The sequence below is a fragment of the Mirounga leonina genome, unplaced genomic scaffold (genome assembly GCF_011800145.1).
Source record: "Mirounga leonina isolate KUSES-001 unplaced genomic scaffold, KU_Mleo_1.0 Mir_197, whole genome shotgun sequence".
In the NCBI taxonomy this organism is placed as follows: Eukaryota; Metazoa; Chordata; class Mammalia; order Carnivora; family Phocidae; genus Mirounga; species Mirounga leonina.
The window spans coordinates 2,399,055-2,416,989 of record NW_023270494.1 but is presented as its reverse complement, the minus strand read 5'-3'; the positions used below and the strand labels follow the sequence as shown (position 1 = coordinate 2,416,989).

At 63.2% G+C, this 17,935-nt stretch overlaps 1 protein-coding gene across 5 annotated transcripts; it reads left to right on the top strand.

Moving 5' to 3' along the window:
* Positions 1-878: 878 nt before the first annotated feature.
* GAA (glucosidase alpha, acid) lies at positions 879-15,561 on the top strand. 5 transcript variants are annotated; one of them, XM_035025848.1, is made up of 21 exons: positions 902-954; positions 1,112-1,263; positions 2,504-3,093; positions 4,002-4,147; positions 5,990-6,155; positions 6,232-6,328; positions 6,814-6,933; positions 7,037-7,155; positions 7,239-7,370; positions 8,302-8,412; positions 8,989-9,102; positions 9,183-9,267; positions 9,643-9,760; positions 10,038-10,171; positions 11,626-11,777; positions 11,960-12,108; positions 13,099-13,240; positions 13,604-13,753; positions 14,155-14,319; positions 14,563-14,715; positions 15,140-15,561. In XM_035025848.1, the coding sequence occupies exons 3-21, from the start codon at positions 2,548-2,550 to the stop codon at positions 15,197-15,199; spliced, it is 2,859 nt and encodes a 952-aa protein (XP_034881739.1). In that variant the 5' UTR covers positions 902-954; positions 1,112-1,263; positions 2,504-2,547; the 3' UTR covers positions 15,200-15,561. The 5 variants fall into 5 exon arrangements, with proteins under 5 accessions (XP_034881738.1, XP_034881743.1, XP_034881741.1 ...); XM_035025847.1 differs by lacking the exon at positions 1,112-1,263 and having other exon boundaries at positions 879-954; XM_035025852.1 differs by lacking the exon at positions 1,112-1,263 and having other exon boundaries at positions 888-914.
* Positions 15,562-17,935: the final 2,374 nt, after the last annotated feature.

The following is a 17,935-nucleotide window of genomic DNA, read 5'->3' as shown; positions in this document are numbered from 1 at the left end:
GTCCGGGAATGCATCCGCCTCCTCCCCGAGAGTGAGCAGAGGGGGCCGCGGTGCCTCCTGCTTATGCCCCGGTCCCGCTCCAGAGTCCGATGTGCGATGTCCGGGAGGAGGGCCCGATGGAGAGCGGCGAGGTGCCCGGCGCCCCGAGGACGCACCGCCTCCCCAGCTGTCGCCGCGCAGTTCTCACCCCTCGTGTGATCCCCTGGGGTGACTCCGCCCCCGCCCCGCGTCCTGAGCACCTGCCACCTGGCAGCTTCTCCGCGCCGTCCTCGGAAAGGGCCTACAAAACCATTTCACTTCCAAGCTTTTCAGCAGAGAAATAAATTTTTTTTCTGCATGCGGCACAAAGGCGTCTTTATCCGCCAGCGCGTCAGAAACAGGCCCCGCCCGCGCCGCACCCTCGCGGCGGAGGCGCCCCTCGAAGCGCCAGGTCAGGTCGCACAGCCGCCGCGTTTCGGGGTACGAGACGCTTTCCCTTCCCGAACGGCTTCAGCGGACGGGCTGCGGAGTGAGCGAGCCCACGGTCCCCGTCGGGCAGGCCCCAAGGCCGGCGCCCAGTCCCTGCCCTGCCCGCGCGTCTCGGCAGGTGCGCACCGCTCCTCCTCCTCCCAGGCTCCCGGCGCAGCGGCCGGCGGGGACGGAAAGGCCCGCCAGCAGGGGGCGCGCGCGGCCGGAGGCGCACACCCTCGCCCAGGGCGCCTGCGCGGGCGGGCTGTCCCCCGGTCCGCCCCGCCCCCTCGGGCGCGTGCCTGCCAGCGCCTGACGCCGGGTGGCCGCTGCGGGCCGGAGCGCGTGCGCGGAGGCTAGCTGCGAGAGGGGGCGGGGGGGAGCGGACCGGGCGCGCGTGCGCGGAGACTAACGCGGCAGGGAGCGGCGGTCGGCGAGGGAGGCGGGCTGGGTGCGCGTGCGCGGAGGTGAGCGTGAGGGGCCCGGGCTGGGCGAGCGTGCGCGGAGGTGAGCGGACCAGGGGCGGTGGGGGTCCCAGTGAAGGGCGGGGCGGGGCCGGACTGCGGCGCCCGCTCCGACTGGGGGCTCGCGGTCCGGGCAGCAGCGACTCCCCAAGGGGGAGGGACCGATCGATCGACGGGATTTATTCTCTGTGGTTTGCTAGTGGAGAAGCTGAGCGCGTCGTGCCGGGGTCCCCGGGCGGCGGGCAGCGGTTAACGACGGGGACCCCGGGGGCTCCACGGTCTCACCCACGCCCTCGGTGCTGGGCGACGGAGGCCGCCTTGTCCCATTCTGGGGAGGAAACTGAGGCACAGGGTAAGGGACCCTGCCTCTCTGGTCAGGGCACAGCTGGACTTTGAACCCGGCTTGTCTACACCACCAGCCTTGGCGGGGGGAGCAGCGGCTCCGAGCCACTTCCCTGAAAGCGAGGTCACAGGCCCTCCCGGCCGGCAGCGCCACTTGACCTCTTGACCTTCGGTGTTTTTCCCCATTTTGTCTAAATTGTCAAGCCCTCTGGTTGGCAGCCCTTCCCGTTTCTAGGGTCCCTTCCCTGTGCAGAGTGGACACAGCAGCAGGGGACGGGTGCTGGCCCTGCGGTGCCCCTGGCCACCCCTGCGCTCCTGAACTCTGGGTGGGGAGGGCCACGGGCACTGCCCAAGAGCTCCCAAGGGTGAGTTCCCTAGTCCCTGCCTCCCCGTGATCACAGGGTGTCACGTGTGTCTGGATGAGGGCAGGTGCCGCTGGGACACTGGTATAAAAAATATATAGTCTTTGTCCCCAGGTCCTGGCACATTTTCTCTCGGAGAGAAAGGACTCCCCTAATTAAATCCTTGCCCGTTTGGTCTTTTTGGTGTCTTGCTCCTCGGAGGAGCTGGGCCAACAGTGTTCATTATAAAATATTTAGAACATACAGAGAAGCAAAATGCAGGTAGTAACAGACTTAGCTCCGGAGGAGCCAGAGAGAGGGGCTGCTCCACACCTAACTGCAGGGGCAGGGAGGGCCTTCCACCTGCCGGGGCCGGGGGGCTGTCCCGGGAGTGTGGCCCAAGACTTCTTACCAGGCTGTAGCCACACCCCGGGCAGCAGAGGAGGGGCGGAGAGAAAGTGGTGGGTCTCCCCGACGGCCCTTCCACTTCCAGCTCATTTGCCAAAACGGAGTGATTCGGCCACAGTCTCTGCAGAAGCAGGGCTCCCTCTCTGCTCTGCGTGTTGTGACTTGCTTGTTCCACTTGTCAGCCTCCCACGTAGGTCTTCACGTGTCTTTAAATCATTTTACGCACATTTTAAACGCATCTCATTTGTAAGCACTCAGTACAGGGTATTCCGAAACTCCCTATTTGGGGCTTTTCTCGGCTTTCCCTTTTCCCTTCCCTTGCTGTCTTTCTAAACAGTGCCGGGAGCTTGCCTATCCTCGCCTGCCCCGCGTTCTCGGCCCACCGCACCCTGGGCACTGCCGGACCAGCCACAGGTCCACGTCTGGAAGCTGTGAGAGCCTCCTGAACCACCCCCGGCCACTCCGTCCCGCCTTCCTTGCTGAGCCCAGCTCCTCTCTCAGCAGGCCTCCAGGACCCAGCCGGCTGCCAGCTGGTGCCAGTGACCATGGACGTGAGGTGGCCTCCCAGCTCCCGCCCCCTGCTGGGAGTCTGCACCTTTGTCTGCCTGGCCAGCGCCGCCTTCCTGGGGCACGTCCTGCTCCATGATTTCTTGGTGGTCCCCCAAGAGCAGCGTGGTGTCTCCCAAGTACCTGAGGAGCTTTATCGTGCTCGCCAGCAGGGAGCCAGTGACCCAGGCCCCCAGCCCACCCCAGGGCACCACGGCAGTCCCCGAGCAGCACCCACACAGTGTGATGTGCCCCCCAACAGCCGCTTCGACTGTGCCCCCGACAAGGCCATCACCCAGGAGCAGTGTGAGGCCCGGGGCTGCTGCTACCGGCCTGCAAGGCAGTGGCCTCAGATCCCCCGGATGGGGCAGCCCTGGTGCTTCTTCCCACCCAGCTACCCGAGTTACAAGCTGGAGAACCTGACCACCACGGAGACAGGCTACACGGCCACCCTGACCCGCAACACCCCAACCTTCTTCCCCAAGGACATCTTGACCTTACGGCTGGACATGCTGCTAGAGACGGAGAGCCGGCTTCACTTCACGGTGGGCAGGGCCAGACAGGGTGGGCAGCAGATGAAGTGTTGGTTTGGTGTGCAAATGTGTTGTGTGCCTTCACTGGGAGTCCAGGAGTGAGCACACAGTGCCTACACTCAAGGAGCAGTGGCCACTAAGACACTGATTAGAAGGTTCTAGAACATGCTCTAGAGGGCAGGGCTCAGGGCACAGTGGAGGGAGGTCAGGTCTCCCCCAGTAAGTGACATCCCACCAGGAACCTGAAGTCCTACAGGACAGAGTCAGCAAGGGGAGAGGTGGACAGGGAGGATGGGGGGAATGTTCGGGGCAATGGACAGTGAAATGTGATGATTGTCCATTCGCCTGAGGGGAGGACCTCTTGTCTGATTTACTCCCTGCTGATTCCCAGCCCCTGGAACATAGTCTGGCACGTAACAGTTGCCCAGCAGAAACCCAAGGATTGAACCTGAGGAGGCCAAGCCGAGAGAGCCTGAAGCACACAGTCCATAATAATTTTAACAAAGTACTTTCTAACAGCCAGCATTTACTGAGTGATTACTGCGTAGCAGACAGAGCTGAGCTGGGTGCTCTAATCTCTCAGCCACCCTGTGACAGGCATGCTGGGTGGAGCCGTGTTGCCGGACTTAGCAAATAAAGATGCAGGATGCATTCAGTAACTTTGAATTCCAGAAAACCAAGGAATGGATTTATTTTTTTAGTGTGCGTCTCGTGCGATATTTGAGACCTACTGGGAAGAGTTGTTTATCTGGAACTCAGATTGACTGGGTGTTGTGTGTCTTCCCTGGCGACCCACACGGGGTTCTGGACGTGAGGAAACGGAGGCTCAGTTGACCACACCGGGACTCTGGGGGGCGAGGAAGGAGGGGGAGGCGTGCTGGCCCCCAGAGGGCCTCATGGCACCTCCATCTGACTCCTAGATCAAGGATCCCGCCAACAGGCGCTACGAGGTGCCCCTGGAGACCCCGCATGTCCACAGCCGGGCCTCGTCCACACTCTATAGCGTGGAGTTCCAGGAGGAGCCTTTCGGGGTGGTCGTGCGCCGGAAGCTGGACGGCCGGGTGCTGTGAGTGCTGGTCTCTGTGCCCCCACCCCAGGTGGGGGCATCAGGGCACCGTCCCCCACTCTCCCTTGGGGCTCTTCACCACTGCCTCCGCCTGGAGCCCTCCCTCACCTCATTCAGGTCCCTCAGCAACCCCCCTGCAGATGCCCTCCTGACGCCCCCCAGGTAGGGCCTGCTGGGGGAGCCGTCCTCCAGGGGACCTTTGGCAATGGCTCCACCACGCAGAGCACTCCCACCCCAATGTCAAAAGTGCCGAGGCTGAGAAACCTTGGTCCGGTGAGAAACGGCACGCCCACCGCAGGCAACGTCCCCTCGCCGCTTTACGTTCACATGTGTTATTGATCGTCAAATACCGTGTGTCACTTAGGCACATCCGGCACCCCGACGGCTCAGAAGTGGTGCTGTTACCATCCCCACTGTCCGGACGGGGAGACTGAGGCGGCTTGCTGGCAGCTTCTGAGCCAGGGCCCGGCATCCATGCTGTTGGCCACTGTCTGTTTTGCGTCCCCCCGGGGCTTGCGTCCCCCTGAGATCTTAGGTTTGTCCGAATCGTTGCTGCTGTCTGCCCGCCAAGGAGCCTTTCCCATTCCGGAAGCTCGCTCCTGGGCCTCCAGCTCCAAAGGAGGTTCTGACCCACAGCAGATGCTCGTGGATGGGTAGCGAGGGTGAGGGCATCGGTTGGTCGTGCCCTCGTGATGGAACGCATCACCTCCACCGCCCCCATCACACCCTGGGAATTGGATGCAGCAAAGCATCCTGGAATCCAAAGTGGTGGCTATGACTCCCAGTGTCAGACATGTCCCCTCCCAGAGCCGTGGGCCAGGGCAGCGGTTCTGCCGACACCCTGCCACCTATCCTGATGGCGGATTATGCAAGCACATTTTCACAGGACGCACCCTGTGTGCTTTGTCCACAGAGTCCCACGTAAATATGTGCCCTGGGTTGACAAGGCTCCTCTTTGTCACTGGACTCAGTTACATATTCGGGAATGAGCTTGGATTTGCCTTAGTCTTAGGAGAACTCACCTCCTGAAATGCATTTCTTTTCTGCCCGTTCTTGGCTGAGCAGTATGGAGCTGCCCCCAGGGCTGACACAGTGGGAAGGGGCAGTGACTGAGGCCAAGTACGATGTCAGGAGTAACAATGCTAACGAAGTTCTAGAAAGGAGCTGTGCAGATGCGGAGGGCAGGGCTGGCTCTGGAGTGGGGGCTACAGAAGGCCTCTCTAGGAAGCTGACCTTTGAGCAGAGACCGGAGAGAAGTTTTCTGAAGCATTTAATCAGACTTTGGTTTTGAAAACACACAGATAAGTCTTGCCCAGGGGCAGGCAGGGTGCAATGGGACATCATTCCATGAAATCAGCATTAATAGGTCTTTCGTGCCCCATCTGTGGTTCTTGCCTTGCCCTGACCCTGTGCAACCTTGGGGTCCTGGCCACCCCTGGGTGGACAGTTCCATGGCTCTGGGGAAGGTCATGGCTGGGGTCTGGGAGCAGTCTGACCCTTGCAAAAGGAGCTCGGGGCCACAACTCCTAGGACTGGAAGGGTTCGGGCAGCCCTTGCCTGGCACCTGCTTGCGACCAGGGCTTATGGGGCAGTCCCCTGCTGGATGCCCACCTGGGGCAACATGGGCATAGCCAGGTAGTGCTGTGGGAGCTCTCCACACCTGGGTCAGGTCCCGAGGGTCACTGGACCTCCGGTGGCTGCTTCTGTCCTGGGGTCAGTGTGTCATAGAAGTGGCCAGGCCACTCCAGCCCTCCTCGGGGCACCAGGGGTCTCTCTGGGAGGGTCCATCTCGGGGTCATCTGGCTGCCTAGGTTGCAAGGCTGCCTGGGCTCTTTCCGGCAGGCTGAACACGACAGTGGCCCCCCTGTTCTTCGCCGACCAGTTTCTGCAGCTGTCCACCTCCCTGCCATCCCAGCACATCACAGGCCTTGCCGAGCATCTTGGCTCCCTGATGCTCAGCACCAACTGGACCAAGATCACCCTCTGGAACCGGGACATTGCCCCCTCGGTAAAGGGGGCAGCGAGGAGGGGATTGGACACACCATGTGGGTGAGGGCGCTAACGTGCTGTGTCCACATGCCCAGCCCAACGTGAACCTGTATGGATCGCACCCTTTCTACCTGGTGCTGGAGGACGGCGGGTCAGCTCACGGGGTCTTCCTGCTGAACAGCAATGCCATGGGTAAGCAGGTGGGCAACCACCCCTAGCACTCACCCTGGTCCCCGTGTCCCGCGGCCGGTGCTCCCTCTGAGCCCCCAGGCCAGCGGCTTCCCTGGGGGTGGCCGCACCCCCTCCATGGGGGGAGCGCGGGGCTGTCTGCACCTGTTGGGACAGGCTAGCGGTAGAGGACTGGGGCCGTGGGCAGGGCGTCGGGCCTTGTTTGCGCTCCCCAGAAATGAGTCCAGTGGGCTGTGGCCTCTGCCAGCTCTGTCCTTGGGTACCCCGAAGTGCGCTCTGAGCAGAGGCCGGCAAGGGGAGTCCTGGGGTCTGTTCTCCTCCAGGCTCTTCAAGCAGTCCGGCTCAGGGGAACTGTCCCCAGGCCCTAAGCAGGCTGCTCCCAGCTTCCCTGGGTGGGATGTGGCCCTTCTTCAAGGTGCCACGGGGGCAGGGGTGGGGGGAATGGGGCACGGGTATTTGTTCCTGAGCCCCAGGGCTACTTCCCCCAGATGTGGTCCTGCAGCCGAGCCCGGCCCTCAGCTGGAGGTCGACAGGTGGGATCCTGGATGTGTACATCTTCCTGGGCCCTGAGCCCAAGAGCGTGGTGCAGCAATACCTGGAAGTCGTGGGTAGGCCTGTTCCCCGGCCCCGCACCGCCCCTCCCCTGCCCCTTCCGTCCCTCTTCCCCTCCGGCTGCCAGCCTGCTCACGGAGCTCCCCTCCCCGGCTGCAGGCTACCCATTCATGCCGCCGTACTGGGGCCTGGGCTTCCACCTCTGCCGCTGGGGCTACTCCTCCACCACCATTACCCGCCAGGTGGTAGAGAACATGACCAGGGCCCGCTTCCCGCTGGTGAGTGCTGGGAGGGCGTGCTGGGGGCTGGGCCGGGACGCAGGCCCCCAGGCCGGCTGCAGCAGTCCCCGTGCTGGCTGCAGGACACGCAGTGGAATGACCTGGACTACATGGACGCCAGGAGGGACTTCACCTTCAACAAGGACGGTTTCAGGGACTTCCCGGCCATGGTGCAGGAGCTCCACCAGGACGGCCGGCGGTACGTGATGATCGTGGTGAGTGGCCCTCCTGTCCCATGCCACGTGGGGCTGCCTCTCTGGGCGGGGGAGAGACCCAGTGCCTCAGCTGCCTCGTGTTTGCCGAGGTCACTGGGGACGTTTCCTGAGGGTCTCGGCTGTTGAGGGAACATCAGACGTACAGACTGGGTCCGTGCTGTCCAGTGATGTCCAGCCTGAGGGTCCCTGGAAACATCTGTTGCTCGGGATCCCTTCGGCTGTAGGTTGCATGAACGGCTTTAAGCAAGGGGTCTGCGCTCGGCTCCCGTCCCCCAGTACTGGGAGGGCCGGGGGGCGCTGCCTGCCCAGGCAGCTGGAGCCACAGAGGCTCCGGGTGTCTCGTGGCCCTGCCTCTCCCCCACTCAGCTCTGCCTCACGGGAAGGAGGGCCAGGCTCAGGGCCGGGCTCCGAGCCGCCACAGTCCCCCGGGGCCAATCCCTGCAGCCCGAGTGCTGGTGCGGCCGGGCCGAGTGCCTAGCCACCTGGCCAGAGGAGATGGGGAAGGGGCGCTGAGGCTGCGGAGCTGCACGGCGGACACCCCACAGCGGAGGAATCCGGTCTGCCCGGAGGTCCGAATCGTGCTGACGCAGGCCATTTCCCTCAGCTCGGCCCCTCGGAGCGCAGCCGGTATCCGAGGCCACTCAGGGCAGGGAGGGCAGATGCAGACCTTCTTTTATTCTGAAAGAAATCAGTGTTCACTGTAGAACATTTGTGAAACTCTAGAACCCGTAAAGCAGAGCCAAAATGTGCATCCAGGTGCCCCGTGGGCCGGTCTCTCAGCAGACGTGTGCGTGTGCACATGCATGCTCCCTCCTGGCTTTGTTCTTCCTAACGATGTATCGAGAGCATTTTCTCACTTCCCCAGTAATTGGTGCCTGGCTTTGGAGCGTTTCCTTCTCCTCCTGACTGGTTCCCCCCACACCCCGCTCAGGACCCTGCCATCAGCAGCTCCAGCCCCCCCGGCAGCTACCGACCCTACGACGAGGGTCTGCGGAGGAGGGTTTTCATCACCAATGAGACTGGGCAGCCTCTGATTGGGAAGGTAGGGTGGGGGCCCGGGGGCACGGGGTGAGAAAGCAGGAGTCCCCAGCCAGTGGCAACGGGGCGCTCGCTGTTTAGGAAGAGGATGGGATTAAAAAAATCATCCTGTTGTGTAGGGCGGGGGGTGGGGGGGTGGTCACAGCTAGAAGTGACGGGGGCTCCTGATACCACCTCGAATCCTTCCATCGGGGGCCCTTGACTTTGTGGGCAGCTGGGCCCAGCCCAGGCACGAGCTCTGCAGACCCTTAGCAAGGGTCTCTGTGTCCTCAGGCCCCTGGGGGCTTCCCAGGCCTTCCCACGGGGGCGCCTGGCAGAGTCCCCAACTTCCCATTCCAGGGCGTGCCCGCAACCAAGGGGAGGGGGGTCCCAGCTGAGGGGAGGCCGGGGAGGCTGCCAGGGGAGCAGATGTCCATGACTCAGTTCTGGGGCCTCTGTCTGAAAGTGAGATCTCAGTCGCGTTCCCCCCCACGGCCCCTACCGCCGCTGACACTCACCTCCACAGACTGTCCACCCCCAGGCAGACGAGCAGGGCTGTAGCTCTGGGCGGGCCTGGTCTCCCCTCTGGCCTTTGCTGCAGGTGTGGCCCGGACTCACTGCCTTCCCCGACTTCACCAGCCCCGAGGCCCTGGACTGGTGGCAGGACATGGTGTCTGAGTTCCATGCCCAGGTGCCCTTCGACGGCATGTGGATCGTGAGTGTCCCGGGGGCTGGGGGACCGGCCCCAGCGTCTGCCCACGGCAGGGCGCCCACCACCAGGGCCTCTTTTTGCAGGACATGAACGAGCCCTCCAATTTTGTAAAGGGCTCTGTGGACGGCTGCCCCGACAATGACCTGGAGAATCCGCCCTACGTACCAGGTGAGTTCTCCCACCTGCCCCCACGGGCCAGCTCTCCTTTCTGAGGAGCCAATGGGCACGGCCACCCTGGAAAGGGGAGGGCAACCCCAGGAGGAAGGTCGGGTTGGCGAGACGTCAGCTGGGCCACGCGGCCGGGCGGGGGCCCTTCAGAGGGAAGGTGTCTCGGGCTTAGGGACAGGAACGGGGAGGGACTTGGAACGGGTCAGGAGCAGGTGGACGTCAAGTCTGCGGTCTGCAAAGGCCGGCCTCAGCCTCCACCATATCCCTGTCCTTGGAAAAGGGGACGCCCCAAGTTCCGAGGGGGCTCCTGGGATGTGGGGGGCACCAGCCGGCCAGGCGGAGGCTCCACAGACGGAGACAGCCCCCCTCTCCCAGGGGTGGTTGGCGGGACGCTGCGGGCCGCCACCCTCTGTGCCTCCAGCCGCCAGTTCCTCTCCACGCACTATGACCTGCACAACCTCTACGGCCTGACGGAAGCCCTCGCCTCCCACAGGTGAGGGCCGAGCTCCCGGCGGCCCCGCGCCTCAGGGGGGCCCGCGGCGACTGCACGGAGGCCCGGCGGGAGCCTGGAGGGGCCTCCCGGGACAGGCTTGCCTCGCAGGGTGGCCTGGCGGCTCGGGCGGAGTCCCCCTCGCTCCTCCTGGCCTTGGCCCTCTGGGCTGCTCACTCCCCGCTCTGCCTCCCTGCTGCACCCCCAGTTCGGTGCGGGGCCCCTGAGGGGCTCCCGGGCAGCCCCGCTCTGCACTGCCCTGTCTCCCCGCTCTGCGCAGGGCCCTCGTGAGGGCTCGGGGGACGCGCCCCTTTGTGATCTCCCGCTCGACCTTCGCCGGCCACGGCCGGTACGCCGGCCACTGGACGGGGGATGTGTGGAGCAGCTGGGAGCAGCTCTCGTACTCCGTGCCAGGTGAGAGCCCGTCAGGAGCGGCCGCTCGGAGGGGAGCGGGGCCCAGACCGAGTGCCGGCCTCGGCTCGGCTCAGAGACGCTGCTGCGGGCTCCCAGGGGGCCCCGGGCGGCTGGGCTCTCCGGTGTGGGTCAGCTCACCGGGGGCGCTCTGCCACTCGGCGGGCGGTGCTGGAGTTCCCAGGCACCCCCATCTCCGGTTCGGCCCGGCCGCTGTCTGCACAGCCGTCACACTGTGTCGTCTCATGATGTCCCTCCCGGTGGCTGCGTCCTGCCCCAGCCCGCAGGTGCTGTGCACCCCCCCGCACAGAGGAGTGTGACTTCAGTTCTCAGGAGCTCTCATGCTGCTGAGGGCTCAGGAGCTCTGGGGAAGGGGCTGGGGTGACCTCCCTGGGTGACCCCCAGCCTGGAAGCTCTCTGGTAGCCCCAGGCCTGCTGCTGTGTGGGATGCATCTGCAGACCCTCGGGCCATGGGGAAGCCCTGGGCGAGCTCTGGGAGGAACCATTTCTCCTTCCAGAAGCCGCTGTCCAGCTCTGCCCACAGATGCCATTGGCTCTGATTTCACCGTTGGGGGGCGGGGGGGGTGCGGCCCACTAGGGCCCAGGCCCCTGCAGGCCAGCCTCTGAAGCCCCCTCGAGAGCTAGGTTCCCAGCTCTGCACCCGCCTCGGAGTCTCGGGCTGAAGCTCTGGCGTGCACTGATCATCCCGTGGCAGAGGTCATGCAGGTCCCGGGACCTGTTGCAAGCCGGGCAAGGGTCCCCCACGGCCCTAGGCCGGGTCGGGTCCTGCCCGTCGGCTGCTGGTCCCTGAGGACCCTGAGGAGAGGGAGGGCCCAGCACAGCCTGGTCCTGCTGAGCAGCAGTGGGGTGGCGCCGGCCGAGGACCTTCAGCGGCTCTGGGGCTCGCTGACCTCCCTGCCGCATGCTCCGGCTCACCCTGGGTGCTCACGGCAACAGAAGCGTGGTCTCTCCCAGCCCTGGAGGCTCGCAGTCGGACTCGCGGTGTCAGAGGGGGGCGCCTTTCCTCGAGTCTCCCAGCTTCTGGGAGTGGCCGGCAGCCCTCGGTGTCCTTAGTGTGGGGCTGTCCCTCCGGTCCCCGCCTCCGTCTTGGCTCGGCCTTCTCCCCCACGTGTGTCGTCACGGTCTGGGCTTCCTCTTACGCGGCCACCGGGCATACTGGGTCAGGATCCCCTCCAGTGACCTCAGCTGAATTGCATCTGCAAAGATCCTCTTTCCAAATAAGGTCACTTCATAAGCACAGGCGGTTAGGACTCGCACATCCCTTTTGGGGGGACACACGTCAACCCTAACGGGCTGTTCTGCTCTGCCCACCCCGGGTGTCGGAAGGCGGTCTGCGAGGCAGTCTTTCTGCTGACCACGGGTGGAAGACGCCGGGGCCAGCACGGTGCTCACCGTCGGGGGGGTAGCTGAGCCCCAGTCTGACTCTGCCCTCCCAGAAATCCTGCTGTTCAACCTGCTGGGGGTGCCGCTGGTCGGGGCCGACATCTGTGGCTTCCTGGGCAGCACCTCGGAGGAGCTCTGTGTGCGCTGGACCCAGCTGGGGGCCTTCTACCCGTTCATGCGGAATCACAACGACCTCAACAGCCTGGTAGGGGCTGGGGGGAGCCAGTGGGGGCCTGCCCTGGGGGTCCCTCCGCGGGCGCAGCAGCGCGACTTGGCGTACGTGCCAGCAGGCCAGGTCTCCCGGGGCAGAGGCAGGGACCTCGTGGCCCGAGGGCCAGGTGCTCCCACCTTCGCCCCGCTGCCCCCTCCCCCTCTCCCCCGCTGCAGCCTCAGGAGCCGTACAGGTTCAGCGAGACGGCGCAAGAAGCCATGCGGAAGGCCCTCGCCCTGCGCTACACCTTGCTGCCCTACCTGTACTTGCTGTTCCACCGGGCCCACGTCCTGGGCGAGACCGTGGCCCGGCCCCTCTTCCTGGAGTGAGTGCCCGGGCTCGGGGAGCAAGGGCCCACGGGCTGGCCACCAGCCTGGTGGCACCGGGGCGGCCCCATCCTGCTGCGGGGGGTGGGGGGGAGTCGTCCCCAGAATGAGGGGGCCAGTGCAGCTGAGGGAGGCCCTTTGCACCCCCACTTCCCACCCGTGAGATCGCAGCTCAGGGCTGGGGACATTCCAGGTAACTGAAAACCCAGGGTGAAGGACACCAAGTACAGAGCAGGCCAGCCAGGTGGTAAAGCGAGTTATAAAACCATCACAGGGCTGGCTTACGGGTGGAAAAAGGACCTCAGAAGAAACCCAACTGATGTGCCCCAGGTAGGACTCAGATACGTCAACAGGTGCCCTGCAATAAAATGTCATGTCCAGTCAGTGGATCAGAGGAGTCCCACATGGTGCAAATCTGTTAGCTCTCTGCAAAAATCCATTTTTCCCCTCGCGCTGTGCAAACCTAAGTTCCAGGTGGATCACAGACGTTAAAACCTAAGCTCTAGAAAGTTCCACGGGACACAGAAGCGAATGGCCCTCAGTGCTCTGGCAGGAGAGGGCTTTCTAAGCCTCAGAAGCAAAAGGCAAGGGAGAGGGGGTTGAATTTAGGAAAAAAAGTTATACTCCTCTGAACAGAAACAGAGTATTAGGACTTCCCTCAGTGCAGAATTATAAAGGCAAACAAACTAGGGTGGTCAGTGTCCCAGACTCACACGAAAGACGCAGACTGGTGGTAGGACCCGGACTAGCCAGCAGCAGACCAGCAGTCAGGGAGAGTTTGCCACACGGGAGCCACGGACGGCGCCCTGCCCGGAGTGTGTGGCCGGGGAGAGGGCCTGCCCACTGCCCACGCCGAGCTCCAGCGGCTGGAACCCGCCTCCCCGTGGCCCGCCCGGCGTCCTCTGGCTCCTTGCGCTTCCCTGAGGGCCCCCTGAACACACTGACCTCAGAGGTCACCAGGCCCAGGCGCCCGCCCCTCCTGTTTGAAGGTTCCCTGAGGACCCCCACACCTGGACGGTGGACCACCAGCTCCTGTGGGGGGCGGCTCTGCTCATTACCCCCGTGCTTGAGGCTGGGAAGGTCCAAGTGACTGGCTACTTCCCCCCTGGCACGTGGTACAACCTGCAGACGGTGAGTCCCCGGGGACCAAAGGTGTCCCTCCTCGGCCCTGCGGGGGTGGGCCACATGGCGGAAGGGAGCACGTTTCTGGAGACCCGGGTGCATGAGGGCCCTCGCCCAGGGCTCCCCATGCATCTTCCCACCCAGGCTATGCAGTGACCCATTTTCCAGATGAGGAGACTGAGGTCCGAGTGGGTAACTCCCCTGGATTACAGTTCTCCCACTCCAGAATTCTGCCCCCGCCCCAAGCCTGGGTCAGGGTCTCTGCCTCCCCCCCCCCCCCCCCCAGGGCCCTGCGTGGAGCTGGAGGCTCCCAGCGACAGCGCAGGGGCTTTGGCACTGCCCCGACTCTTGGTGACATGCGTGTCCCTGCAGCTGCTAGGAGAGGCCTTCGGCAGCCTCCCACCTCCACCTCGGGCTCCCCTCACGTCTGCCATCCACAGCAAGGGGCAGTGGGTGACCCTGCCGGCCCCAATGGACACCATCAACCTCCACCTCCGGGCTGGGCACATCATCCCCCTGCAGGTACCCAGGCGGGGCACCTGAGTCGATCTGTCCAGCTCTGGTGCTGCCAGGACCCCATGCTGCCCCTTCAGGAGAGGGTCCACCCCCAACCAAACCTCAGGCAGAGCACAGTGTCTGAGGGTTGAAGATGAACTGACTGGCTGTGCCAGGCAGAGGGGAGCCCGCTTCGTGCGCTCTTCTTGGGAAGCAGCCTGCAAACCTCCGTGGCCTCTCGCACCCTCCAGGGTGTCTGCGTTGGCCAGAGTGGTCAGCACAGGCCCCCCCCAGCCCTCGCTGTACGCTGTCCTGTGGGTCCTGCTTTCTTGCAGCACGGAGCTGTCCCAGCCCAGTGTCCCTCCTGTCCTGATGGTGGAGGCCTCTGCCAGGCCTGAGACGGTGACATGTGCCACCCACTTTTCCAGGGCCCTGGCCTCACAACCACGGAGTCCCGGAAGCAGCCCATGGCCCTGCTCGCAGCCCTGACCGCAAACGGGGAGGCCCAAGGGGAGCTATTCTGGGATGACGGGGAGAGCCTGGGGGTGCTGGAGCGCGGGGACTACACGAAGGTCATCTTCCTGGCCAGGAATGTGAGTCCCAGGACCTGCCCAAGCTGGTGGGCGCCGTGGGGGCCTCCTGTGCCCAGGCCAGCCTTGTGAAGGAAGCAGGGCCTGTGGGCCAGCTGCCCTGACCCAGTCCTCATGCACCTGCCGGCATCCTGAGGGTTGGCCCAGGGGCGCGGTGCCGACTACTGCCCAGACCCCCCGACCCCGACCGGCAGGGCTTCCCGGGCCGTCCTCTGACACCTCGCTTCTGTCTCTCCATTCCGCCAGAAAACCATCGTGAACGAGTTGGTGCGTGTGACTAGCGAGGGCTCCAGCCTGCAGCTGAGGAAGGTGACCATCCTGGGGGTGGCCGTGGCCCCCAGCCAGGTCCTCTCCAATGGCGTCCCTGTCTCCAACTTCACCTACAGCCCTGACACCAAGGCAAGAGGGCCCACAGAGGGGCCAGAGGGCTTTGTCGCCCGGGATGGCTGAGGGGGCGGGAGGTGCCAAGGACCCTGGGGACCTGGTACCAGGTGAGCCGGGTCTTACAAGGATGAGGGAGGGAGGGAGGGGAAGGACAGGCCCCGTGCACCCTGGATCTTTCCTCTGCCTGTGTCTACACGGACGGTGACTCACGGGCCGTGTTTAAATGGCAGCCTGCTTCCAAAGCCGAGGCTGCCAATGCAGAGGACGCTCATCCTCCGGACTCAGTCGGGGAGGCAGAGAGCGAGAAGCCTCCGGGGCTGGGGCCGGCCCCGAGCGCACCACGCACCGAAGCCCAGGCTCCTGTCTGCCGGGCGCTCGGGGCCTCCCCTCTGATGGCAACTGTGTGGTGGTCGATTTTTATTTTTTATTTTTTTCCCAGGCCCTGGACGTCCCTGTCTCACTGACGATGGGAGAGCAGTTTCTCATCAGTTGGTCGTAACCCGGGGCCAGTGGCGCGTTGATCCTTTACAGGAGGAGATGGATCTCACCGTGGCCCCAGCACCTGTGAACCCTTGGTCAGGATGTGACGGGTGGGCCTCGGGCAGAAGCCCGTGCCCCGTGTCTCATGGCGCTGACCTCCCTCAAATACCCAGATCTGCATATGCGTCTACCTCCTGGGACCAGGGGACCCCACGGGCTGTGGCCCAAGGGTTGCCTTGCGTGTGCAAGGCTGTTCTGGAAGGTGTACCTCTCTGAAGCTTGTCACTGGTGTGTGTGTGATGTCGTCCGCCACCAGCTGCCTGTCCGAGACAGCGGAGGTGTGCTCGGGATGAGGCTGCCGTGCCTGCACCCCGAGGTCGCGCCACGGGCGGCCCTGCCGCTGCTCTGGCCACCGCAGGCTGCTTTCTGGGCAACGCCCCCGGCAGCAGGTGGGGCTGCCCTCCCGTCCCATGAGAGCGGGCCCGGGAACTCCGGAGGCGTCGCGGGACCCAGGGAAACCCTTGATCTTAAGTGCAATTATTTTTAATAAAAGGGGCACTGCAATCAAGCTTCTGCTGGTCCTTCTGGGATTCAGGGCGGAAAGGATGTGTCTAAGGGCCATGACATGGAGGCAGCCCCTCCATCCTCAATGGGCCCCTGGATGCTCCGGCGGGGGAGGGGTTGCAACGGGTCCCTCCGGGGGGTGACGCATGTCACTGTGTGCCCTGACGGCACAGCCCCGTGCCACCTTCAGGCACCTCTCAGGTGACTGGAGAACGTCCCACTGGGCCTGCAGTCCAGGCATAGGGTGGGTGGGAGATGGGCCCCCAAGCCCCATCCCAGGCAACCACTGGTCTGCAGTGTGTTTTCCAGAAGTTTATGGAAATGGAAGCATCTGGCATGTCCGTTGCCACTCAGCCTGATTCCTCTGAGACTCGCCCACGCTGTACGTCCCTGCTTCGCTACCAAAGACTTCCCTCCGTGTGGATACGCCACAGTTTGTTCAGTGGGCCTCGGGGCTGGTTTCGATTTTCGGCCAGTGTGGATAAAGCTGCATTGAGCTGATGAAGACAAACAGGTCTTCGTTTCTCTTGAGCACACGCCAGGGTGACATGGTCAGGTCGTGCGGGGGTGGTGTGACTCCTGTTCTAGAAGCTGCCAAACTGCTCTCCGACGTGCTTGCGCCGGTCTGCGTTCCCTGCAGCAGTGAGGGCGGCCGCTGCCCCAGGCGCTCGCCGACCCCCGCCGGCTCACCTTCGGCCGTCCTGGCGAGAGCGGCGCTCCGGTCCCCGCGCCCGTCCCTACAGATGAACAACGCCCAGCATCTTTCCACAGACTTAGATCCGTCCACCACCCGTAAATCTTCTCTGGGGAAGTGTCTGTTCAAATCTCCGGCCCTTTTCTAATGTGGACCATTGGCCTGCTACGGATGTACACTACATTACACATGGATTAGAGATACTGTAGGTTTTCCATCACTAACAAATGACTACACGGTCAGTGGCTGGAAACAGCAGATTCACCTCGTCGCAGTGCTGGTGGCCGGGAGGGTGGCCCGGCTCTCGCGGGCTGGTCGAGGGGCAGCGCGGCTGCTTCCTTCCCGCAGGCCCTGGGGCAGAATCTGGTTCCGTGCACGGGTGTGCAGGTCTGGGGTCTGGCTCCTGCCCGCCCTGAGCCACACGTCCCTCGCGGCATCTAGAGGCTGCTCCTCATCTTGGCCCCAGCGCTGCCAGGTCCAGACCACTCTGCCCAACCAAAGCCGAGAAGATGATGGAGTTTCAAGAGCTCGTGTGATTAGTTTGGGTCCACCTGGATAATCCGGCACCATCTCGTCTCTCCGTCTTAATCGCATCTGTCTGCGAAGTCCCTCTTGCCACCCAATGTGACACAGATCTGGGCTCCACAGAGTAGGACCTGGGCCCCCCTACCCAGTAACAGCCCCCACGTGCTCTGCTGTACGTCCTCCGTCAGGTTTGTGCTTCAGAATTCTTTCTCCCAGGCTGTGGTTTGCCTTCCTACTTTCACAACGATGCCTGCTGAAGAATAAAAGGTTTTAATTTTGAAGAGTCCGACTTAACAATTACTTATGTCCTAGTAAAGAAATCTTTGCCACATTCAAGGTCCCTCAGACTTTTCTCCTGCTCTCTTCCAGAAGTTTTGTAATTTTAGGCCTTCTATCTCAAGCTACTTTTTGTACATGGTATGAAGTAACAAGGATTTTTTTCCTGTATATGGCTATCCGACTGTTCTGGCCCCTTCATTAAAAGCATCGTCTTTTCCCCACCGCACTGCCTCAGTACGTTTGTCAAAAACCCTCTCACCATAAATCTGTGGTCTCTTTCTAGACTTTGTATTGTGGTCAAGGGCCCCGTGGCGTCCCCCTCGGTGCCAACGCTGCATGGTCCTGCTGTAACTCTGTCATACTCTTTGCTATCAGGTGGTAGAAGTCCTCCAGCTCTGTTCGCTTTCGCAAAGTTGTTTTGCCTACGCTAGGTCCTTTGTATTTCCGTATATATTTTAGAATCAGCTTGTCAATTTTTGCCCAAGTCTCGGTATTCTGACGGGGGCTGAGCTGACTCTGCAGAACATGGGGAGGACCGATACCTGAACGATGCAGACTCCTCTATAGGACGGCACCTCTCTCGTTCACGGACATTTCCCACACTGATGTGTTGTGGTTTTCGGTGGACAGAGCTTACGTATCTCCTGTCTGATGGATCCCCAGGATTTCATTCTCAAGTGTTCACTGCTGACA